We start from the raw sequence: 25,907 nt of genomic DNA, 5'->3' as shown, positions 1-25,907 counted from the left end.
ATATAAAATTGTGGGTTTTACTATTCCACAGTTAATTGGTTTTTACAAATTAAAGTTCCAGACCCTGGACGAAATAAATCATACGCACGCTAACGCACTTCCGAACAGCCAAATTCATGGACCCACAAGCCAAGCTCTAACAAGACAAGTCCTCCCCAAGCATCTCAACTCTTAACATATTCCGACGTGTAGTACGATGTGGACTTTCAAATAGAGCATTCAAGCTTGTGTTTGTGCACTGTGCTACCAGGGAGGGTTCAAAGAGCAGAAATTTAGAGTGATATGAACAGACACCAAGAAATTTCGGGTAATTTCTGGTGTTTCTGGTCTCCGGCTGAGGTCCAGTTACCGGCCGATCCAATTAACCTATTATCAGCTATTGGATATCTACTACATGCTGTATGGCGCAGAAAGTAAACATTGAAATTTGAGGCAAAAGCTGAATTTTGATAAGAGATTAGGAACACAATTATACTTCTTCCGAGAAAGAATAGCAAACAAATTTCCCTTTATTTAGTAGTATTTTAGTATTGCAGTCTAAATCCTAGTGGAGTTTAAATCTTCGGATGAAAGTTTCAAAATCCGAGTTAATGTGTAAGTTTAGAACTGAAAGTTTTACTGATCAAGAATTGTTCACCAGTTTGGACCAGCGAGTTGAAAGTTCAAAATATCAAAATAGAAGTCCAATTTTTCAAGATGGAAATTTGAGTCTTCAACTTGGAAGTTTTCACATTATAGTTTAGAAACTTGAGTAGTTAGGGGCCGTTTGGTTACTACCCTGAGTGAGACTTGCCTGAGCCTGACCATGGCTGAGTGCTTCTGTGTGATGTTTGGTTGTTAACCTGAGTAGCACCCTGACTTAGTAAACCCTATCAGGCTCAGGCGTCTGAAATCAAGCGCATTAGCTCACACCTCTCTCCTGCCGTCAACCTGTTCACATACTTGTTCAACCAAACAACTGTTTTCACCCATACCCGAGCAGGCAAGCAGGGCCGTACCTTAGCCCGTTAGGAACTAGACTGTTCAGAACTCTAGTTTGTTAACTAGGGTTTCTGTGTTGGAATTGTAAGCTGTTAAAGTGTAAGATTATCTTCAACGATTTTTCTTTAAGAGTCAGAATCTTTTATGATGAAATTTTCGTTCCCTTCAGCGCTTCAACAGTTTTTCATTTCGTTCACTTCTCGGTTCTCTTCTTCGTTTCCATTCATTTTATTTTCATCCATCTCTAACAATTTTTTTTAAGAAAATCGTAAAGGAAAAAGAAAGAGAATTCTGTATTGAAAGATATGACTTTAAGAATCCCTTCGTGATGAGAACTGTAAATAGAAACCGTTGAAACACTAAAAAATAAAAATTCTATCGTGAAGAGATTCAGACCCTTTTAAAAAAACCGTTGAAAATAGTGTAATACTATTATACTAACGCAAATACTCCGTTTACGTCTGGGGCGCGGGTCGTCGGATTCCGCGAGCAGCAACATCAACCGACTCATAAAACATAACTGGACGCCACCTGTTGAACGGCCGAGCAGCAGTCGACGACGGCGAGTCCGCGACGGCGGTTCTTCCTTTTCCGCCACCACCTCACCTGGCGCGCGCGAGGGGCAGCCCGCCGCCAAGGCCCCACCAGATCGACCCCTCCTCAGCGCCCTCCCTTTCCAGATCCTTCTAGACCTCTGCAGATCCTCTGAGCGCGGGCGCGCGGGGGAGAGATCTCGCCAGAGAAATGGACAAGTCCAGCGCCCTCGAGTACATCAACCAGATGTTCCCCACCGGTACGCTCGCCGCTCGAATCGAATCGTCGATTCCTCACTCGCACGGGGACTTAGCCCGCAATGCTACTGCGGCAACGCGCTCGTTTGAGCTACGCTGCTGTTCGGTGCTCCTAGGGTAACAATTTGCTTTTGATTTTGTTGTGACTTGCAGAGGCGTCGTTGTCGGGTGTCGAGCCGCTGATGCAGAAGATACAGAGCGAGATTCGCCGAGTGGATGCCAGCATCCTCGCCGCCGTCCGGCAGCAGGTCCGGCCTTTTGGTCTCACCGTTTCACGTTCTGTGTCGTGCAATGCTGCGGTTTGTAATGTGTACCCTCTTTGGAATGGAAACGGTTAAACTGAACTGACTAAACTGACGTGTTTCATACTTTGATGAGTGCTATGGCCGACTGGACGTGCACTTGTAAATGAATTTACTTAGGATTTGAAATTAATGAAATTGTGCTGCTTGAAGAACAGGACTAAATGATTGTTATGCGCTTCCTATTGCTTATGGTTGTACTGTATCGGATAATGGAAAGTTGTTTTTTTACTCCACAGAGCAACTCGGGAACCAAGGCTAAGGAGGAGCTTGCTGCAGCAACAAATGCTGTTCAGGTCATTAAATTTGCCCACTATGAACTTTCTGGATCAACGGACTGAGCACCATGCTTTGCAGTTTGCACTACTATCTTCAATTTGATCCTGGAAAGAAAAGTTTGTCAGATAACTAGAGTGACACTTAATGGGTTGCTTGGAGCTTAACTCTTTTGCCTACCAACAGGAACTGATGCACAAGATACATGAGATAAAAACAAAGGCTGAACAAAGCGAAACAATGGTTCAAGAAATCTGTCGCGACATAAAAAAGTTGGATTGCGCCAAGAGGCATATAACAACTACAATAACTGCTCTTCACCGTCTTACTATGCTCGGTTAGTTTCTTTTGTTTTTCCTTTCTGTGGGTCGATGTGCTATTGTGCTTAAAAAAGAGTGATGCAATAGCAAAAATACATCAACCTTAGCTAAATTATATGTCTATATGCTCATATGCAGTTTCTGCTGTCGAGCAACTTCAAGTTATGGCCTCAAAGCGGCAGTATAAAGAAGCAGCTGCACAGCTGGAGGTAAAGTAGAACTAGCTGCTTATACACTTGTAGACCTTCTAGAATTGATGTCAATGCCTGCAATATTTAATACTTACTGTGATCGTTCTGCATGATTGTCATGCCAATGCTAATAATTGTGTGGACAAGTTCTGACAAAATTCCTAATTCTATTTCATTCTTCAGGCAGTAAACCAGTTATGCAGTCATTTTGAAGCTTATAGGGATGTGCCGAAGATTACAGAGCTCAGGGAGAAATTAAAGAACATCAAGAAAATCCTCAAATCTCATGTATTTTCAGATTTTTCAAGGTGCACAGTTATTAAACTCTTTTTGTTATTGAAAAAAAAGGCTAGTACCACTTGGTGCCAGTGCCAGATTCTGGCCAATCCCGTACCAGTAAATTAGCCATGTGTTATGAGGAAGACCCTGGCACAGGACGAGTTAAGTCCACGTGTCAGCTGGAAATAAATGGCCTAATTTGCAGAGTGGCAACCTTTTCGTCTGTTTTCCATTTTTCAAGTAATATTGTGGAATTTCACCATAATAATTCAAATAAAATGTAGTACAGAATAGCTTGTAATGAACAAAAAAAATGTAATTAAGGTACTAAAATCGGTAAAATGTATAGTGATTATACGACCTTGCTGGCCTGATTACGTGGCCTAACCAGCAATCATCTGGTAACTGGTAGGGGCACCAGTTCCTTGTATATGGCCTTTTACATGGCCTAGTAGACCTGTTTCTAAAACATCGTAATATATGTCCCCTAAAGAGCTGGGTTTACCAAATACTGGTCCCTGCTGGTAACCAACAGTTTGGTAACCCAGAGCATATTTTGTGCTTGATAAATTTATGACAATGAAACAATTCAAAGCTTTACTTAGTTGGCAATTGTTCTGCTTTCTATGTCTATTTGTTTGTACTGTGAAATAAACCACCTAAGTGGAACTTTTGCAGCTTAGGAACTGGGAAGGAAACAGAAGATTCCATGCTATTGCAGCAGCTATCTGATGCTTGCTTGGTGGTTGATGCATTGGAACCATCTGTAAGGGAAGAACTAGTAAAGAATTTTTGTAGCAAGGAACTCACCTCATATAGGCAGATTTTTGAAGGAGCAGGTGAAAACCTTGCATATGCTACGTAGATCAGTCTGTTTTATAATTTTAGTATAAACTTACCTACTCATTTTTCTTCACTATTATTTTGATACTTCTGAAAAAAAAATCAGAACTTGCCAAGTTAGATAAGACTGAAAGGAGATATGCATGGATTAAACGCCGACTACGCTCAAATGAAGACACCTGGAAAATATTTCCACCTTCCTGGCATGTTGACTATCTGTTGTGTATCCAGTTCTGTAAGATTACAAGGTCTGATTTCACCCTCTCTAGTTTTGCAGTTAATGATCTTCCTCCAAATTAAGATTACATAGAACTAAAGCAGTATCATCACTTGATTTTACTTCTTGTTTGCTGCATTATATTGGTACTCATGGTTTTACAAAATTGGTTTCTTAAATTTTAATCTATTATTGTCTCCCCTCAACTGCAAAAGTTACGCTACAACATTATGATCAATTCTTATCTTCCTCCTTGCTAATCAATTTACTGATGAAAAGTCTTCTTTTCAGGGCCCAGCTTGTTGATATCCTTAACAATCTCAAAGAAAAGCCAGATGTTGCAACTTTATTATTGGTAATTTCCCTTGTTATGTTTTGGAAGCATGGATAACAGATGACTATGTGCCATTTATCTTACAATGCTGTGCAAATGATTGATAGCCTACTTTTTTTAGTGTTGTAGGCCTTTAGCTGATTTTTTAGTGGTCTTATTTTGCTTCAAGGCCCCATTTCCTGCAATGTAACAAAAGATCAAGAAAACAAACAAATTTGTGTGCTTCATAATGTTGTAGTGTTACAAGTCTTGGAGTGGTAGAGATATCTGTGAAATTTTTGGATGCCTGAGTTGAGTATGTGAACTGATTCATTTGACAATGGAACTTCTGTACTGAACATTTGAGATTCTTGCAATGCAGGCATTCCAAAGAACCCTTGAATTTGAGGAAGAATTGGCAGAGAAATTCAGTGGTGGAACTACGAGTGCTCGAAATAAAGAGTCCGGGAGTGATGATGAAGATGAGGGTGTGGAACGCAATAAAATTGTTTCAGACATACGGAAGAAATACGAGAAGAAACTGGCAGTATCCAATGAAGAAGTTGAACAAGTATCTGCTGTTGAGTCCTAACTTTTAATTTTTTTCTTCCTGTTATTATGTATTTTTCCAACTCTTCTACCAACTCTTTACTGGCAGGACAAAGACAAACACAAAGCTTTGTCAGTTCCTGGTGCTGGGGTTAGTAGTCTATCAGCCATTGTGCAGTGCATGTTTAGTGCTTTTTCCATAACTTTTGGATTATGATCCATGCTGTATATTCATCTCATATTTTGCCCCGTGTTCTTGCAGTTCAACTTCCATGGAATCATATCTTCTTGTTTTGAACCATATATGTCTGTGTACATAGAACTTGAGGAGAAATCTTTAGTGGATCAATTAGATAAACTTGTCCAGGTACATGCTACATTCACATATAATTGGAACCCATGGTACTTGAGGTCTGTTTCCATTGGCTCACCCTTCTATTCTGTCAGGAAGAAAGATGGGAAATAGAGGAAGGAAGTCAGACAAACATTCTATCAAGTAGCATGCAGGTAGATAATATAATGATTCACAATATTCTTTCTAGAAGGTTTACTCCAGCTGGCTGATAGCAGTTTCCACGCATTGTCAAACAACAACAACAACAAAGCCTATGGAATTGGTCAAAAAGTGGCTAGTTCCTGCTATCTTGTTTTTCCTCTTGGATTTCTAGTGGAAGGATTTATCAACCTTGTGTGTGGACTGGTAGAAACTGCCAAGCTAGGTCTAGCTTTTCCAAAGCTAGCCTTCCGGTAGATTTTATGTGATAGTTGCCATTTTGTGCTCGGCAATTTTTTTTCTTTCCAAATTACTATATTGATCTGCTTTACAATTTCACTTGTGCAGGTTTTCTTGGTGATCAGGAAAAGCTTAAAGAGGTGCAGCGCATTAACAAAGAACCAAACATTATATAACTTGTTTCAGGTAAGCAATTATTTCCAGCTTTTGTTGGCACTTGGAAGTTTTCCCTTTTATGTACAGTTCCTTGTTTGCTCCAAGTAGGGGTGAAACAGATCGAATATGAATGGACTACAATGCTTGCTTTCATAATTTTCCCCAGATGTGGAAACAAATAGGAACACCTGTCACCATGGATACATCGAATACCAAGATGGAATATATACGAATCGAATGCGAATAAGTTCACATATATGTCTCAGATGATGAAAAATCACTTAAATTGTGTAACAACATGAAAAACACATAATTGTTTCCTTGATGCATGTTGTTTATGCAGCTGTCAGTGCCTTTTATTTTCTTATTTAATCTTCTTACTGTTTATATGCTTCCTGAGCAGTTTGGTCTGCAGTGCTATCTACTATTTCTTTTAGTGGGCTTGACTGATACTCGGATATTAAATCTCTTGTGAACAGACCCCAATCCAATATATCAAATATTTTACTTTGCTGAAACTCTAAAGTTTATTTTGGGCATAACAATGGGTGGTCTCATGATTCTATTGCCTAAAGTGGCATGCAGTGAAGACTGTTGATTTCATTATTTAGTATCATTGTTTCTTGTTTGCTACCTCTGCTATTGATCTTTATGCACTGTTGAATTGGTGAGAGGCTACAGAGCCGTAATCATACCTACATACCTACAGAAGGAAAATGCACCATGAGCTAACCTGCACAAGCTATCATATGAAATGAAATTTACCGTCCGTATGAATTGTGTTGAGTCTGGGTTAGTAGTTCTGTTGAGTGAACACCGGCCCCTGTAATATTAGAAATTCTTTGAGCACATGTTGACTATTATTGTTGATGTTTAGATTTTATAATAGTACCAAAGCTGATGAAGATTGAGTTTCAACAGGTTAATCACTGATTTTTTACTATTAGGTATTTCTATCAAAGCTGATGAAGTATGGGCTTCGAATGGATTCATTACCATTTTTCCCCTCTGTTTTTGCTAGGTATTTCAAAGAATACTTAAATCCTATGCTGCTAGGTTATATGCCAGGTTACCAAAAGGTGGTACTGGTATTGTTGCAGCTGCTACTGGCACCGATGGGCAGATCAGGGTATGATAGTCACCATTGAATTGTTTTTTCTCCTCTTGTTTTCCTCATCTAGTAGCAGCAATTTATGTCCTGTGGCAATTACTGCAGACCTCGGACAGGGATGAGAGGACGATATGCTACATTGTTAACACTGCAGAATATTGTCACCAGACAGTAAGTCAATTTTCCCTTGAATCAGTGATTACCACAAAATAACTGGTAGCCTGGTGTTGAAGGAAATGGAATGAAATTATGGAATTATTAATCACTGATTCACTTACCACTTGTTTGACAGAAACACCATATTCAGACCACATTCTTTTTTTTTTTCTCGAACATGCATAAGAGCTGCTTATCTTTGTATTAAAAGAAAAGGAGATAGAGTCCGAATACATCGAAAGGCCCCGAACTAGGGGAGCCAAAAACACTCACACCACACCCTGAAACCTGTACAACACTACAGACAACAACAAAACGACCTAAACACATGACCAGAAAACAATAACATCCTCAACCCGGCCAAATTTCCCTAAGATCTCTAGCCGCTGCCATACACCAGAGATGACCCTCATCCTTGATGGCATTCAGCACCCTATGTCCATCCGAAGCAGGACCGTTGAAGACACTATCGTTGCGATGTTTCCACAAACACCACACAACTAAAATAACCAATGTGTTGAAACCCTTGCAGTGATGCTTTTCTACTCTCTTATGGGTGTGCCTCCACCAATCAGAGAAGTTGGAATCCATCTGATTAGGGGTAAGCATTTGAAGGCCAAGGTGCTGAAATAGCTGACGCCAAACACTTCTTGCAAACACACAATTGGTAAGGATATGCTGGACAATGTTTGGGATGATCAAGCCCTCGGCGCTCTAAACGATCAGCTGTCCATCAACGGTTGCGAATGACCAGCCATAAAAAGAATTTGCATTTCAAAGGAGCCCAAGACTTCCATAGTCTCTTCCATGGTTTAGATCCACGGCTCCCATGAAATATGTTTTATATGCCGATCTTGTGGAGAAAAGGCCCGAATAAGAATGCTTCCAAGTATGAACATCAGGTACCTATGGGCGCAGCTCAAACTCCTCCAAGACTTCCCACACTTGCAAGTATTCAATCAAAACTACCATTGTGAGAGGACCCTGGATGTCACTAACCCAAAGGTGATCTTCAAGGGCTTGAGCCACCGTTCGCTACTTCTTAATCCTCTTTGGAACAGCTGCAACCAGATTTGGAGCTAAATCCATAAGAGAATGCCCATGCAACCACCTATCTGACCAAAAGTTGGTGTTGTGGCCATTGCCCACTTGAGTGGTGATGGAAATAGCGAACATGGAAGAGATATTTGTGTGCACTGAGATCTGAAAACAAGCCCAAGGTCGGTCAGGTTAAGTCTTCTTCAACCACAACCACCTCATCTTTAGAGCCCAACCGAGTTTCTCCAAGCTATGAATACCTAGTCCTCCAAGGTTTAGCGGCATGTAAACTTTTTCCCACGCCACTAGACAATGTCCTCCATTGATATCTTTTCTGCCTTTCCAAAGAAAACCCTGGCATATCTTATCAATAGCATGAGCCGTCCATGGGTAAGTCCATGGCAAAGAGAAGATGGATGGATGGGGATGGTCGTGAGCACCACACAGACCAGAATTGTTCGACCAACCCGTGTTATTAGAGTAGCTTTCCAACCCGGAAGCTTATCCGCCACTTTCTCAATGATTGGCAGCAAATCTGCTTTGCGGAGCTTTTTTTTCTCGAGTGTGCAGGAGAGCTGTGTGTCATATAATTAAGAAGGAAGAAACACCAACAACATAAACCAGATCCAAACAGACAAACAAACACCCCACACACACAAACACACACCTACGCTAAACAAAAACCAAAAACCAAGAAACGAAGAAGAAAACGAGGCTATCCAGCTAACAAAGATTGAAGCCAAGAAGCCCCAGCTGCACACCAAAGGGAGGCCTCAACCGCGACCGACCTCAGCACCGAACTAACGCTTGGGACCATCCCATTGAAAACACAGTCATTTCAGTGCTTGCAAACCTCCCAGGCAACAAGGATAGTAAGAGTGTTGGGTCCCTTCCTGCGTTGCTTAGGGACTTTCTTAATAGCACGACTCCACCAGCTCGAGAACACAAAACGCCCAAGGGCAGCCTAACCCTTTGCAGGACATCAAACCAAACTTGACGAACAAACACACAAGAAACCAACAGATCTTGCATCGTCTCATCAGCCTGATTGCAAAGTGGACAAGCTTCTGGATGCGGCAATCCTCTCCTAGCCAATCTGTCTGCCGTCCAACAACAGTTAAGAATAACCAACCAAATGAAAAACCTGCATTCCAGAGGTGCCCAGGACTTCCAAACACTCTTCCATGGAGCAAACCCAATCGAACCAACAAAGAAAGCGTTGTAAGCTGATTTACTCAAATACATTCCAGAAGCTGAAAGCCTCCAAAGATGTTGGTCTTGAACCCCTGGCTGCAGAGAAAAACCATCCAACATATCCCAAAGATGAAGGTACTCCATAATAGCCCTCACTGATAGGGCACCCTTGATATCAGATACCTAACTCCTATCAAATAGAGCTTGAAAAACCGATCTTTGGTAGATCGCCCTTTGAGAAATCAATGAAATAATATTGGGAGCCAAATCAGCAACCGACTGTACCATGCAACCAATGATCAATCCAAAACTTAGTATTCGTGCCATCGCCCACCAAAGAAACGGTAGCCATGGCAAACAAAGCACGAGCATTTGGATGAACCTTCACCTGAAAACCAGCCCAAGGCCGCGACAGATTAGTCTTTTGGAGCTATAACCACCTCATCCTAAGAGCCCAACCAAGACACGCCAAATCATGGACACCCAAACCACCAAGATGAAGAGGGCGACACACTTGCTGCCAAGACACCAAACAGTTGCCACCTTTAACTTGGTCCTGACTGACCAAAGAAAGCCACGGCTTCGTTTGTCTATTGCCTTGAGAACCCACTTGGGGAGATCCATGGCAATCATTTGATAAATGGGAGTTATCGTGAGAACCATGCGCACTAGAATGAGCTTGTTGACCTGGTTCAACAAATAAGCCTTTCTCCTCAGGAGATTGTCAGACTTTATCAACTAGTTGTCAGAGGACAACTTTGGAAGGCTTACCAATCACCAGAGGGAGGCCGAGATAAGAATACGGAAAATGCTTCACCTCACAAGGCAGGAAGCCCCTTATGACTGACGTATCTTCCTCGAGACAATGAATCGGAGACACAGAACATTTCAAAATGTTAGTTTTGAGGCCCGAAACCTCCCCAAAAAGCTGAAGAATGTGCTTGATTAAACTCAAATCAGAAGCAACCGGTCTAAGAAAAACAACCACATCATCCGCATATAGAGAAACTCTACGATGAAGACCTCGAACGGGGAGTGGTTTCAGCAGACCTACTTGACATGCTCGGCTGATAAGCGAGTTTAGAACATCCATAACCAAGATAAAAGCACTTTGATTAACCGAGACTAAGGAAGTTTAGCACCAATCTGTTTGCCAAAATTTTGGTGACCAATTTAGCAAAATTGTGAATCAAACTGATGGGACGATAGTCATTAACTTGCAATGCATCGACCTTCTTTGGCAAAAGAGTGATAACAGCTGTATTAAGACACCAAAACTTAGCATCCCTTCCTTGATGCAGAGCCACAATAGCGCCCAGAAGATCCTCTTCAATTATAGACCAGCAAGACTTATAGAATCTACCCGTAAAACCGTCGGGTCCCGATGCTTTGTTCGGAGGGAGTTCCTTAACTGTTGTCCAGACCTCATCCTCAGAGAAAGGCTCATCCAAGGAAGGAAGCAAGCTCATTCTGATGTTGATTAAACAAATCAAGGTTAGGCGAAGTAACATATCTGCAGCCGTTCCCAATAGATTGGAGTAGAATTCAAAAACAGCAGCATGTTTCTCCTCTTAGCTTGTCAAAAACTGATCGCCGACATGCAGGTTTGGTATAAATTTTTCTCTTTCAAAACCTGACATGTTGATGGAAAAAAGAAGTGTTAGCATCACCCTCTTTTATATAGAGAATTCGCGAGCGCAGTCGAGCAATGGTGCGCTCAAGCGAGTTCAAACCAAGGCAATGCAACTTCAATTTCCTGCGCAACCATTCTTCTTCAGTAGAGAGAGGCCGAAGATTACGCGCAATCTCCAGACGATGGACCTCTTTAGCCATAAGAAGTTGGGCTCGAATGTTTCCCACCTTCCATTGGCTCCAACTTTCGAGACCTCTACTTAGTCGTGCCAATTTGATGTAGAACGCGTGACGGGGCAAACCGATGACATCGGAGCGTCCCAACTTTGCTGAATAGCATCATGGAAACCATGAAGAGTAGGCCAGAAACTCTCATAGTGAAATCTGCGCTTGCCTCGGGTATTGATCTTAAGGCTGAGACTAAGCAGACAATGATCAGAAGCCGTAGACGCCGAGCTTTGCAATAAGGAATCCAGAAGATGTCCTCCCAATCAACCGAGCAGAACACCCGATCCAACTTTACAAGAGTTGGGGAAGCACGTTCATTAGACCAAGTGAACTTTCAGCCCTGTTGATGTAAAGAATATAGGGGTCCCCCACCGGGATGGCCCGCAATGGTCAGTTTTGGGCAGTATCCACTTTCGTTCATTGGCTCATGACCCTCGTACGACCAGTCGACACCAGCGCGACCATGGCCAGGGCCTTCGCAGGATTTCTCGCGACCAATCCTTACTGGTCGCGGGGCAGGTACTCGTCTAGGCCAGTCAAACCTCATTTAATGCCGCTACTCACGCCGTTTTCCTTCCCCAGGCAGTCCACTCCGGCTGAGGCGGTATTGTCAGCGCAGAGTTACCTTATCCCATCCTGCAAATATTAATTGTTGCGAGACGGGCTCGCAGATGTGACAGGGGGCGCAACAGGCGCGCTTGAGAAGCTTGCGACAGGACAGGGCAAGCCGAGCGCTTCGGGCGCGACAAACGGGGGTGCGACCGATGGACGGGACGGGCGCCGCCGGGACCCAGGGCAGGCACAACAAATGTATGCTTGTAATGATTGTTTATATTGTTTCTCTAGGCAGGTATGGGTCTTTGTTGGGCCCACTTGTAAGACTTCTCCCCCTGGAATATAAAGGGGATATCTTTTGTAAAAGGAGAGGATAGAGAAGAATATACATGATGTAGGGCTATTACTCCACGGGGGGTCTGAACCTGGATAACTCTGATGTTCTTGAGCAACAAACATACACACATTCCACAGGCACACCTGGAACGCCGATCATGCACTCACTATCCAACATACCTCGAAATCATTGTCAGGGATTTACCCTCGACAAGCCCAAAAGGGAAATCTCCTTGATTGCAATGTCATCCAAAAAACGACGGAAACGATCCATGATAGCACGATTCAAATTCGAATTGTTCTTATCCTCCTCTTGATAAATCAGATTAAAATCGCCAGCGACAAACCAAGGGCCATCACACAGAGCATGGACATCCCGCAACTCCTAGAGAAACAATAGCTTTCCCAAATCAATTTGAGGACCGTAGACCCCTGTAAACCACCACAAGGGCCCGTTCAATTGGGCGAATTGCACTGAAATGGTATAGTTATCGACCCTCGTCCCTATAGCCTGCAAACTGCCCCCTTCCAGGCGATGATGACACTACCCCTTGTACCGATAGCTGGTAGGGCCACAAAATGATCAAAATCAGCACCCATGATAGAGGGCAACAAACTAACAGAAATTGAGGCCACATTTGTCACCTGCAGACACACAATATCAGCCCTCGAAGAAATTACTACCTCCCTAACAGCATCACGCCGCACCTTCTTGTTAAGGCCATGTGCATTTCAAATCAATATATTAGACTGATTCATCACAAAACAAACAGAGACGACCAAGACAACCACGTAAATCAGAGCACTCAAACTGAAACAGTTAACCCTTCTGTCACTCTGACCTGATCCGCTTCATCCAGAGACATCCAAAGATAGCAGCCAAGGCGGAAATATGCGTAGAGGAGAGAGGCTGGTCAAAGAGCTTGCTATATGAGTTTTGCGCACATTGATCAAACTGTTCCCTGTCCGACATAAGGCCCAACTTCAGCATGATGCTCCTTTCAGTTTTCCTAACCTTAGGCTCTGGAGACCAAGGTGCACAACTAGCCACCCGTCTACTATGCCTCAGCAAGGAACCAGGCGGCGGACCTTTTGGCCTTCTCTTCAAAATTTTTGGTTGAGGGAGGAGGCCATCCACCAGCTTAGACACACGGTTTAAAAAACGCGTGACTGAACATCAGTCGGACAAAACGAAGGGGAAGGTGCATCCAAAGAGACCGGGCCAGCGACTGGGACACACAGGCCCACAATCCGGTGATGTCGTCTCGAATATACAAGCAGAGGTTTGGAGGAAACATCTACTGTCCTAGAAGGAGCAGGCGCCTGAATAACCAAGGTTGGCGAGGTAGCATAAGGCTTCATTGGAGAATACAGTCCCACCGGCCTCTGGAGATTATCCGCAACAACGACCCTTGGACCCCCCAGGACATCCACCTAGGCTGTAGAGCAAGCAGGATCTCCCAAATAGGAATCAGCAAGGCCGCATTCAAACTCGATAGAATCCCCAACTGCGGCACAAGGATCTATTATAATGAACTCCACTTCCACCTCGTTTCCCTCAGAGCCAACGACTGACATTGAAACCTGAGGAGAATCAACCAAGATAGCAGCTGGCGGCGTTGAACAAGCAGTTTTCACTCCCGAAGTGTCAGGAATAACTCCACTTGCCATTTCCCCAGAAACAACGCGACCCGACCCGACGTTGTTGGGCCCCAGCCGAGACTTCATCGGAACTCAAGCAGTGCGAACACCACGATCGCCGGAGTCACCAGAAGCACCAGGACGATCCGACGAAGGTCCAGTACGCCGCCTTTGCCTCCTGTCACCATCCACACAATCACACTGACAAAGCGGCAAATCCAGAGGAGATCTAGGGGGCTCGAAAACATCAGCAATAACAATATTGATCATATACGACAGCGTCATCTTTACCGAAAGTCCATCCACCGAACCGGACCCTGCCGGCTCGACGACAAGATCCATAGAGGATGGCAAAAGGTCCGGATGGAGAGTCCAGACCGTGAAACGAAATGAAGATAGATCTGAATGATCAGCTATGGAAGGATGGAGATGCTGAATCCAACAGAACGCCCCAAGCAACCTTTCCGTAGTTGCCAAATCCCACGCATGTGCCGGGACTCCATGAAGAACCAGCTCGACCTTATAAGGCAAAACTCTGTCAGATGCATGAACTTGCCTAGTCCAGTGCTTAATAAGCAACGTGAGACCGGCGGCGCGAACCGACCGACCACAATCAAGAACCAGCTTCGCCGCCATCTCATCAGGGAGGAAGAGGAGGAAATCCTCAGGTGCCGACGAATGAATAGCCAGAGAACGGGATCCAACTCAAACCTGACGTGAGGAAACCATCGGCCTGGTGCCATCGACCGTCATGAACACAACCCGACGAAGGTCATCCTCTGCCCTCGCGATCCTTGAAGAACGATTGATCACAGAAAAAACCTGTGATGATGAAATGACGGTGGCTGAATCTAGGCCCTCCACACCTTGTTGAACAACCAGGGGGGGGGGGGGAGCCAACAGAACAAACCCACCCAGCTGACGGCGACGAGAGGCGGCGCCAGTCGAACCGCTGACCTAAGAGCATAACAGGAACACCCGCAGCCGACAGAGGAGAGAGGCGGCGCCAGTCGAACCGCCGCTTCTCCGCGAGGGGCAGACCATTCAAAACGGAAGACGCCAGACATGGATGAGCATGCGGACAATCGAAGGAACAATGCCCCAAGGCCATGCAGCGAAAACAGCGAGAAGGGCGCTGACACTACGCAACGCAGTGGCTCACAGAGAAACAATTAAAACACTTGCCTCGGAGATCATCTGGAACCGGCTTGCGTGGCAACTGAGGAGGGTAGAGTCGCTGCCGCCTAGAATGTCGACCCTCCACAAGCCACCAACCATCAGCCCGATCGCCAGATAGACCAGAAACACGATGGGCTTCAGAACGGACGAGGACACGAGCCCTGGATGGGAGCGACGTCGTTGCAGACTGACGCCCCGCCACCAAGGCCGTAGGCAGAAGAGCAACCATGAGGTGACCGGAGGTGCCGTTGCCAGCACCATGGGAAGCTCTCCATGAACAGCGTCGCGATAAGAACCCAAACGAGGGTAGGCCGACTCAACGGACTTGGCAGACCCAACGGAGGTAGGGATGCCGTCGTGCCAACGCAACGCCTTTGGACGACCCGTCGGGAAAACAGATGGAGCTAAAGGAGAAGAATGGGACCCCAACGCATGGGAGATAGGGGAGGCCTGCCGTGGAAGGGATGATAGGCTTTGGTTTATGGCCGTCAGACCTAGAGTAGGCGCCAGCGTGGGGCTATGGGGGTGGGCTGCACCGGGCGGAGGCGAAAAGGAGAGGAGAGGGAAGGTCGTCCTTTGATTCATCCTCGGTTCCATCTTTTGAACCACTCTTATGGACTAGTTTAAACAACTAATTTCACGTACATATCTACTTGCCAAACAAAACCGTAGTTGCCACTTCAACGGTATGGTATTGCGGAGCTTTTTGGCTGAAATCGGAGGCCTAAATAAGTGCAAGGAAAGTTGTTAATAGGGCAGGGCAAGAGCTCATCCATGATCTCAATATCATGATCGTCACATTGAATGGGAACCGCTGAACATTTTTGGAGATTTGTTTTTAGCCCCAATGCTTGTTCGAAGACCATGAGAATGTCTTTGATTAGCTGCAATTCTTGGGGCACCGGTCAAAGGAAGAGCACCACATCATCCGCATAAAGAGACATCCTATGAGCATGCCCTTGCAGCCAAGGGTGATAGAAGACCCGCTTCACCCGCCTTGACTATTGAGAGAATTCAGCACGTCCATCACAAGAATAAAAAACATCGACGAAAGTGGATCACCTTGGCGCAAGCCCTGTCGATGCTTGATCACCTCACTTGGCTACCCATTTAGAAGGATCCGAGTGGTAGCTGTGGAGAGGAGCCGACAAATGATGTTACACCAAACCCGTCCGAATCCCACATGATTAAGAATCTCCAACAGGAAGGACTAAGAAACCGAATCAAAGGCTTTGGTGATATCTAATTTCAAAAGTAATCATGGTCATCCCCGGCTATGAAGATACTTCACCGTTTGTTGCACAAGCATGTAATTATCATGGATGCATCGGCCACGGACGAAAGCACTTTGGTTGGGTGAGACCAAGGAAGACAACTGTGGGGCTAAACGATTGGCCAATATTTTTGCCACCAGTTTAGCGAAATTGTGATTAAGACTTATTGGTCGGAAATCCTTGGCATGTATCGCATCTACCATTTTGGGCAATAAGGTTATGTAGGCTGAGTTTAAAAGCCCAAATTTGCGACCATCTCCTTGCTGCAAAGCATGTAAGGCAGCCAGCAGATCACATTTAATAATATTCTAGCAAGTGCAATAGAACTGCCCGTAAACCCGTCTGGACCGGGGGCTTTATCCATGGGCAGCTGCTTCGCTGCGTGCCACACTTCCTCTTCTGTGAATGGATCATCTAATGGTGAAAGATCAATCGAGTCTTGGTGGAAGAAAGGAAGATTTAAAGTAGACAATCTCTGCTCGGCCGTGCCAAGGAGATTGTTATAGAAATCAAATACCACCTCCTTTTCAGATTGCCTCGTCACTATTTGATCCCCATCTTGGAGCCTTGCAATAAAGTTTTTTCTTTTCCGGAAGCTGGCTTGAAGATGGAAGAAAGAAGTGTTAACATCTCCCTCCTTTAACCAAACAACCCGGGAGCGTAAGTGAGCAATGGCCCTCTTTAGAGAGGCCAACCCAAGACAATGCCGCTTCAGCTCACATCTAAGCCAATTTTCTTCTGGAGAGAGAGCTCTCACGTCCCGAGCCATGTCAAGCCAGTGTAGAATCCCACTGGCCACTTGCAATTGGAGCTTAACATTACCCACTTGTTTGTGACCCCAAGACTAGAGAGCTCAAGAGAGCCTCTTGAGCTTGACTGAAATACACTCCAGAGGACAAGAGGTGTGAAGCGGCTGGTTCCAAGAGGTGGCAACAACATCATGATATCCAGCAATCTTCATCGAAAAAACTTTCAAAATGGAACCTCCTCTTGGCTCTTGTGCCATCACACAACCCGAGAAGAAGTGGACAATGATCAGATATCTCCGTAGCAAGGTTGTGCAGCAAACAACCCGGGAACATCAGTTCCCAATCAGCCGTGCATAGAACATGGTCAAGCTTGACCAACGTAGGGGCCTCCCGCTCATTGGACCATGTGTAACAATGTCCCAAGAGAGGGATTTCCTTCAGCTCCAAGTCATCAACAAGCCGTCAGAACCATCCCATCATAGCTCTGTTGATATTAGTATTATTTATGTCCTCGGATTGATAGATCAAGTTGAAATCCCCAGCCACTAACCATTGACCAGCACAAACCTCCCTGGTCTCTCTGAGTTCCTGCATAAAAATAATTTTCTCAGCTTTAATTTGGGGGCCGTACAAACCAGTGAACCACCATGCCGGTCCGTACATACTACATTCTAGTTTCACACATTCAATTATGAGTGACATTTCTGTTCAGTAAATGTTTACATATTTATGCCATTTCATTGGTACGAACTTGCAAAGTGCCACTATAAGCAAGCCTCTTTGAGATTTGGTACTGTAAACATTGATTAATTTGCAAAATGATACTACTGATTTCAAAAGAATAATAGTAATCCAATAATACCAAATCTCCCCTTGCATATTTTCAGAACTCTTGTATCCTGGGCTCCTGGCCTGCCCTTCTCTATTGTCAAATTTATGTTACTAGTCCATAGTTCTCCATGGGCACCACTTCTCCAGTTCCCCGATGGAACATCTCCATGGCACCATTTCACATTGGAAGGCTGGTGTTGGGAGTGGGTGGCACTGGAAATGGGCACCACAATGGTTCCTGGTTGGAGATCAATCAAAACTCAAAAGAATTAAAGATGAGATACTCATGTCTTGATTGCAATTTGAGACTAGAACAGTATCTTGTAAACTGGTTTGCCATCATTATCCATCAATGCTGCCCTCAGCGGTGGCATTCAGCAGGCTGAGAGGAGTTGGCATTAGGAATCTCCAATGGGCTATTTCCTGTTGAGAAGCTTTCCATAGGTTGGCCCTTTTATCAGATCTGCTTAGAGGAAAAAAGAGGAACGCTGGGGTAAGAGGAAAGGCTGGAGGACGGAATTAGGCTGGCAGAGAGCAAAATTATGAGCAAAGTTAGGAGCAAAAATCTGTTAGTAGAAAAGATTAGGAGCAAAATTCTGTTATTAGGCTATCCGATGTTTGCAGCGGCATTTTGCAAATCTAGCACTTCCGCAGCAGCATGTAGCTAATCTTTTTCCCTTGTGTGTGACATGCTTGCATGTGTGACTGAGTTTCTCTCAAACTCTTGTTGTGCTATTAATTACATCTGCAAAATTTTTACAGTCCGGCGAGTTAGCTGAGAATGTTGCCAAGATGATTAACCCTCAGTTTGCTGACAAGGTGGACATGTCTGAAGTTCAGGTGACTGATCGTTATCTTTTGTTGCCCCCCCCCCCCCACCTTATGTGAATATGGCAGTTATTGTTAGAGTTCTCAGGCCTCAATAGTCAATAGTTCAATACTTGCAGGATGAATTCTCGGCTGTGATCACAAAAGCATTGATGACACTTGTGCATGGGCTTGAAACCAAATTTGATGCTGAAATGGTTGCAATGACTCGTGTTCCATGGGCCACCCTTGAAAGCGTCGGTGACCAATCAGAGTATGATCTTGTTGAATCCTTTTATGTAATTATGTTACATTCTCTGTTAAAATTCATTTTGTGTGCTTTGAAGCTAATATGGAACACAGGTCACACGCTTTACAAAAGTCCAAGTCCCACAGCCTAGATTTGATTGAAAATTGAAATTTTTGGGAGTCTTATCATAACTCATAGCATAACAATGATATCACATATTTGCAGTGGGTGTAGTCATTTTTATTTGACCGGAAGGGCAGTTCCCAATTTGCAGTCCAGCAAATATTTGACCAGAAAGACAGTTCCCAATTTGCAGTCCATTCGTTGTGGACTGCAAAACTGTCTTACCGTAGACTACATATATACTAGAACACAAATATTGGATTGCTGGACTGAACAAGATAAGGTGGATTTGGGGTTGCATGAATGGACAATTTGACCCTAATAAATTGGGAAATTCTGTATTTGTGATCCCATCCATCAAGTTTTCCTAAACTATAGTCCATTGAAATGTCACCGATTAGCATGGTAGCACCCAAAATGGTTTTGCCACCATATACACATCAAATATATCTTTGAAATTTTGAGACAATGTCTTCTTCTTTTTTTAAAACAAAATTAATATCTTAATTTGCTTTATAAGCATTCTGTGCCTTGCAAAATTTTCAGATCAGCCAAAACAATATATTATCATTTTCATGTATATTAACATCTGCTAAGAGGGTTCACTGTTCTATGCCAGATATGTGAATGGTATCAGCTCTATTCTGTCCAGCAGTATTCCTGTGCTTGGCAGCCTGCTTTCACCTACCTACTTCCAGTATTTCCTGGACAAAGTAAGTTTACTATTCATATTTATTATGGCAAAAAACCTTGTAGGTATTTCATCTTCTGTTATAAACTACATATTGGCTATCATAGTCTATTATACTTGATTGTTATCATGCAGCTTGCAGCCTCTCTTGGTCCTCGGTTTTATCTCAATATATACAAGTGCAAGCATATATCTGAAACTGGTGCACAACAGGTAGATATTAATTCCATATGAAGTTGTTTTTTTATTCACTATTTAGGACATTTCTCATCGCTTTGCATTTTCTTCCCCTAGATGCTTTTGGACACTCAAGCAGTTAAGACTATTCTCCTAGACATCCCAGCTCTTGGAAAACAGGTAACCTTCCAATCAGCACAAAATCATCAACGTAATACATGGTCGATATGCCTTATATAATATAGTTGCTGGTTGAGGAACCTGCCAAGTGGAATGGTTTTTCTGTTTCAAGTATTCTTGAATCTGTGGGAAGAAATTTGGCACTGGGAAGTGCAATTGTGCAGATAAAATAATCTTGTTCTTATGTATTCAAAGAAGGTTTTTGCTGAAGAAATGCAACAAATTTGTTTACTCAAAGATAAAGGCTGCAAATCTAGCGGATTTGTAGTTTATGTTGGATTGCAATCATAAACGAGAAGATAGATTTCTTAGTTATGTTGCATATCTTATTTGTGTGTGTTTTTTTCATTGTATGTAACAGAGTACAGTTGCAGCTAGTTACTCAAAATTTGTAAGCCGGGAAATGAGTAAAGCTGAAGCACTCCTTAAGGTAAATTGGGGAAATGAGCTTGAGTGTTGCTTATTTACATCATTATTGCTGAAACAAGCACTTTGCAGATGAGTGCCTCCAGATAGTATCAAGCTAACGGTATGACTCCATGCAGGTTATTTTGTCACCAGTTGATTCTGTTGCTAATACATACCGTGCCCTACTTCCAGAAGGGACGCCTCTTGAGTTTCAGCGAATACTTGACCTCAAGGTTTTCACTTTTAACATTAAAATCTGGCCTCTTTTCGATGACAAGTACAACCTCCCATCACTTGCGTTAATCTGACATTCTCCATGGTTGATACTGTTCTGTCACAGGGCCTGAAGAAAGCAGACCAACAAGCTATCCTGGAAGACTTCAACAAGCACGCCCCCGCCATCAAGCACCCGACCGTGGCTCCGACGGTTGCGCCACCGGTTCCCACTGCATCCGTCCAGATCGCACCGGTCGCAACTCCGGCCGTTTCAATTACACCGAGCATGGCTGCCTTGACGGGTGCTCTGGCCAACCGAGAGGACGTGCTTGCCCGAGCTGCAGCGCTTGGGCGGGGAGCAGCGACCACAGGATTCAAGAGGTTCCTTGCATTGACGGAGGCGGCCAAAGATCGAAAGGACGGTCCGTTCCGCAAGCTTTTCAACCCCTAAATTTTTGCTCGTGCTTGTTCATAGGTTGCGTCCCTCTTCAGTGCACATAGTTATAGGAAATTCTTTCCACACTGTGTACACCTACATCTCTACTCTTAACCTTCAGTGTATGACAAGTTAACCTTTTTGACAGATTGTCCCGTTTTTGGGAGAACGAGTAGTTCAGTTGTATTAAAGAGATTTTGAGATAGGTTTAGTTATGGCATAAGAATTTTTTAGTTTTGTGCTTGAAAACTCAGGTTAGGAACTCATCTGAGCGTGCAGTCGTTTTTCTTTTCTTTTTGGTGAGAGCGAACGTGTCGGTAGCGCAAGCAGCGAGGTGGCGAGTCGGAACCGCCTTTTCATAAAAAAAATAGCATAAATATGTGACCGTTTTCAAAATTAATAAAAATAGGTATTTCTCGGCCGCCAAATGGGTGAGCAATATGGATCACCTGCTCAGAACTGACATGGCATGTCAACGTGGCTATGCAAAGGGTCTTCTCACTATTTGTGTGGTCGAGAAATATTTCTCTCCCACTTAAAGGGAGAGAATAGTGTTTTTATAAAATTTATATTCTCCACTATAGAGATAACAATTTATATAAGATAATACATTTTTTTAATTTTATGTAGTAGTACTTTCATTGGATGGTAGAACTTGATATTTTTATTGACATATAGATGTGGATATAAGATATCTAGGGTTATTATAAAGACCACGGTACATGAATGAGGATACTAGAATATCAGAGACCATTTTTTTTGCCTCTCTCGTGCTCCTCTATTTAGCAACGTAGGAGAGCTTGACGTATCTGAAGCAATTCTTTACGCATCTGAAGTTTGTCCTTTCGCCTCTTTAATTCCTACTCTCGAAGGCGGTGTTCCTTGTCCCGCCTTTGAAAGTCCTCATCTTGTCTTTGCATTATTGTTGTCATCGTTGACGTTCCTCATGTCGCATCTGACGTGTCTCCTGCCTTAGGGATGCTTCTTCCATTCTAAGGACACACTCATATTTAGTTTCAGCCTCTCTGATTCATTCCCTGTTATACGGTGGTCTTATCGTGTCGATCCATTGCTTAAAGCGATAAGGTGGTTGTTGATATAAGGAGTGTAGTTCAAAATATGTAATTGAGAGCTGCGAAAGAGCATAAAATGGGAACATACCATGCAATCAGAGTCTATTTTAGGACACTTGAAGAATCTCCTACCAAATATCTCCATATCGAAGAACGTCGTCATCCAGACTCGGTGACCACACAAGCACAACGAACACATACTAGTGTCGCACTCCGAGGGGGTTATGTCTCTAGAAATCCATAACATTGTGGTAAGGTGTAACAACCTAATGTCACATTAGCAAATTAATAGTACATTAATTAATTAACAAAAATAATGATAAAAAATAATACAAAAGTAGTTAAATGAGACTTAGAATTAATTTAACATTATCATAAATATTATCATGAGCTAGAAATATTTTTTAGGTTCAACATGCTCTCTTTTATTTATTAGATTTTTCTAGATTTATTTGAATTTTTATATTTCCTTGGTTTTATTTGAAGTAGTTAAACGGATTCAAAAATGTTTTATTTGAAGTAGTTAAACAATTTGAGATAAAAATGCATTTAAAATTTCAATCTCTACTTATCTTTACTACTTAAAAATCGAAGGATGTCGTCATCCAGACTCGGTGACCACATGAGCACAACAAACACTCATACTAGTGTCGCACTCCGAGGGGGTTATTTCTCCATAAATCCATAACATTGTGGTAAGGTGTAACAACCTAATGTCACATTAGCAAATTAATAGTACATTAATTAATTAACAAAAATAATGATAAAAAATAATACAAAAGTAGTTAAATGAGACTTAGAATTAATTTAACATTATCATAAATATTATCATGAGCTAGAAATATTTTTTAGGTTCAACATGCTCTCTTTTATTTATTAGATTTTTCTAGATTTATTTGAATTTTTATATTTCCTTGGTTTTATTTGAAGTAGTTAAACGGATTCAAAAATGTTTTATTTGAAGTAGTTAAACAATTTGAGATAAAAATGCATTTAAAATTTCAATCTCTACTTATCTTTACTACTTAAAAAATTTCTAATAAGTCATGTGCTCATAGGGATCCCATGAGTCCATCGTTCACCCCATCCCCTCTCTCACATAAGAGCTGCGTCGCCAGATGGGCCCCTACGTAATGGCTCCATCTTCTCCTGAGCGACACGTCTCCCCGTCACCCCCTCGTTGCCTCCTCTCTGCCAGGCCCGCCGCCGTCGCCTCCTTCTCCTCCCCTATGCCACTAATCAAGCAACCGATCCACTCCATCGTCGCATTTTTGACGACCAAGCTACTCCCACTGCTACGTCTCTGACTGAAGCAGTGCACCACCGTCGTCCCCGACCGCACCGCCATCGACAAGGGCTCACCTCCCCCTGATGCCTCTGGCCGCACACCTGCTGCCGTAATTGATCTCCTCCAAGCCCCCTTCTCCCCTGCACCCACCGCCGCCGTCACCGTTGGTGCCTCCCTCCACCACCTTCGTGCCCCTAGCAGTAGGAGGGGCGGTGCGGTCGAGGCACTTGTGGTTGCGTGGTACCTTAGCTCGATCGAGACAAGGTTGGTGCTGACCAATAGCGTCATCGCTGCTGCCATCTTCGCCTAACCTCTCCACCAAGGTGTTCTATGAGCTCGTGGTGGTTAGATCTGGTGGCGATGCCGTGGCCACCACTGGAGATGAGCTGCTGGATCTGGTGGAGGTCACCATCACCTCTTGATCCACATGACCAACGCCATGGCCAAGGCCCTCAGGCTCTGACCTCAGTGAGCATCCTCAATTTTCCCCCATTAGTTTCGATGAATTGGCCTGGGAATCTTGTTTGCGTTTCAAGCCCATGAGGCGTTTTGTGATGGGGTGATAGTTGATGCAGGTTTTAGTTTGTGGATTAGGTGGACAGGATCGATGAGATGGTTATGACTCTGTGCCTCTTGGCACTGGGGAGGTCGGTTGTCAAGGTGATCAGGGAGGAGCAATAGCACGAGAGCTACCCCGCTAAGGAGCCAGAGGATGACAACCCAAAATACCATGGTGCCAGTGGAGATGGAGAACCACACGGAAGAGGTGTCCATGGCTAAGAGAACGACAAGGAGGTCCTATCATGGACGTCAGACGAGCACAAGTTCAAGTAAGGGCCTTCTACAAGCTTTGGCAAGGTCGTCAACGCCATGGTATCTACGTGCATCGGTGCATACCCACCCAACCGACGATGGTATGAAACACGACAGTAGACATTTCTCTATATTCTGTGTAAACGATATTGTTTACAGACTTTGTGTTCCTGAAATTTACTGTTCTCTCAGTATTTTTCTCTTGTTTCCTCATTCGCAAAATTCCCAAGCAGTATTTCTTGTAGATCATGCTAGAGGTGTCGCTGTCGCTGAAGGTGGGCGGGTAAGGTACAATGTGTGTGTTTATCTACAGAAGTCTATTGCAAGCCACAAATTCTATAAGTTCATCAATACTAATTTCTCCTCATCTATTTCATGAATTGTAGCTTGCATGCTTATTAGCTCTCCACAATTTCCGGCAGGTTCCGTGGTCTCTTCTTGTAGTTAAGACTTTAGACTAGGAGCCTAGCTAATCAACTACAATTAGTAAATGCAGATTGTTTTCTATTGCATGTAATAGCCAATTTTTTATATGCCTCAGGCTTTAATATAACCGCAATTACAAAAGCCATATGGTTGCAGTTATGATGTACCTCAACTTGCTTCTTGTCTTTTCTTTGCATGATTCATCAGTTTCATATATACTTGCTCTCTTGATAAAATGAGAGTACTGTTGTAGCAAATTGACATGTGGAGGTTAAAGAGGCATGGCGTGCCTAAGAGAAGGAACTGAGACTAATGGTTGCACACGCTCAAGATGCAGCAAGCACAAAATATTAACTCGAGAAGCCAATTTTTGTCTATAAGATTGATCGATCAAGACAGTGGACCTTCAGTGAGGTATTAGCACCTCTTACTCAAACATGGGGGGCAGCTATGAGCTAGGAGATGATGAAGTTGAAGATTTTCTTCATTCAGGTTATGTTATGAACTTATGGTTAGGCTAGATGATAAGGCAATTCATATCTCAATTTTTTTTCCTGTTAAGATTTGATGGGTTCCACAGATTGCGAATGAGTAAAGTCGGATGTGTATGGTAATGAGCCAGAGAACTGCTAACACTTCCATCTTTCTTCCGAATGCTTTGCTATCATATAAGTTTCAGCAATGGGCTCATCGTTTAGTTTCATGTAAATTCCAGCTAGATTATATGCATCCTGATTTATCAAATTATTGTATTGTGCCTAATTATTATATTGTCCCTTATATTGTTGATTACCTTCCTTGAAAAACAAAACAATTACGGTATATTTTGTTCAATTATGATTCACTTGTGAGATTTTGAAGGATGTTCTACGAGTAGAAAACTCGACGCTCCAGTTGGTGTGGTGACAATGATGCCATCGGAGAGATAAGGCTTGTGGGTGGGTGGTGTGCTACTCGGTGAGGCTATGAAGGAGGCCGACTTGGCATGTTGTGGGTGTGCCGATGGGTATAAGTCTTTTGCAATTATGCCTCATTATTTTCAATTGTACATTTTCATTACCCTATCAATTTTAATTGAAAGGATGCAAATAATAGGGAACAATGAAATGAGTAGTCTATCGATATATGTGTCGGCATATTTGAA

At 43.4% G+C, this 25,907-nt stretch overlaps 1 protein-coding gene across 2 annotated transcripts; it reads left to right on the top strand.

Annotated features, from left to right (window-relative positions):
- Positions 1–1,451: 1,451 nt before the first annotated feature.
- Positions 1,452–21,429, top strand: LOC133926891 (vacuolar protein sorting-associated protein 53 A-like). 2 transcript variants are annotated; one of them, XM_062373058.1, is made up of 24 exons: positions 1,452–1,774; positions 1,926–2,020; positions 2,314–2,370; positions 2,537–2,687; positions 2,809–2,879; positions 3,045–3,169; positions 3,819–3,979; positions 4,090–4,231; positions 4,492–4,555; positions 4,896–5,084; positions 5,172–5,213; positions 5,325–5,429; positions 5,510–5,569; positions 5,904–5,981; positions 6,973–7,080; positions 7,168–7,233; positions 18,638–18,715; positions 18,823–18,956; positions 19,675–19,768; positions 19,882–19,959; positions 20,041–20,103; positions 20,465–20,533; positions 20,649–20,744; positions 20,852–21,429. In XM_062373058.1, the coding sequence occupies exons 1-24, from the start codon at positions 1,726–1,728 to the stop codon at positions 21,176–21,178; spliced, it is 2,502 nt and encodes an 833-aa protein (XP_062229042.1). In that variant the 5' UTR covers positions 1,452–1,725; the 3' UTR covers positions 21,179–21,429. The 2 variants fall into 2 exon arrangements, with proteins under 2 accessions (XP_062229042.1, XP_062229034.1); XM_062373050.1 differs by having other exon boundaries at positions 4,896–5,093.
- The last annotated feature ends 4,478 nt before the right edge of the window (positions 21,430–25,907 follow it).

The sequence above is a fragment of the Phragmites australis genome, chromosome 1, assembly GCF_958298935.1.
Source record: "Phragmites australis chromosome 1, lpPhrAust1.1, whole genome shotgun sequence".
NCBI classification, from domain to species: Eukaryota; Viridiplantae; Streptophyta; class Magnoliopsida; order Poales; family Poaceae; genus Phragmites; species Phragmites australis.
Note: the sequence above shows the minus strand (reverse complement) of the source record. Positions and strands in the feature narration are given on the sequence as shown.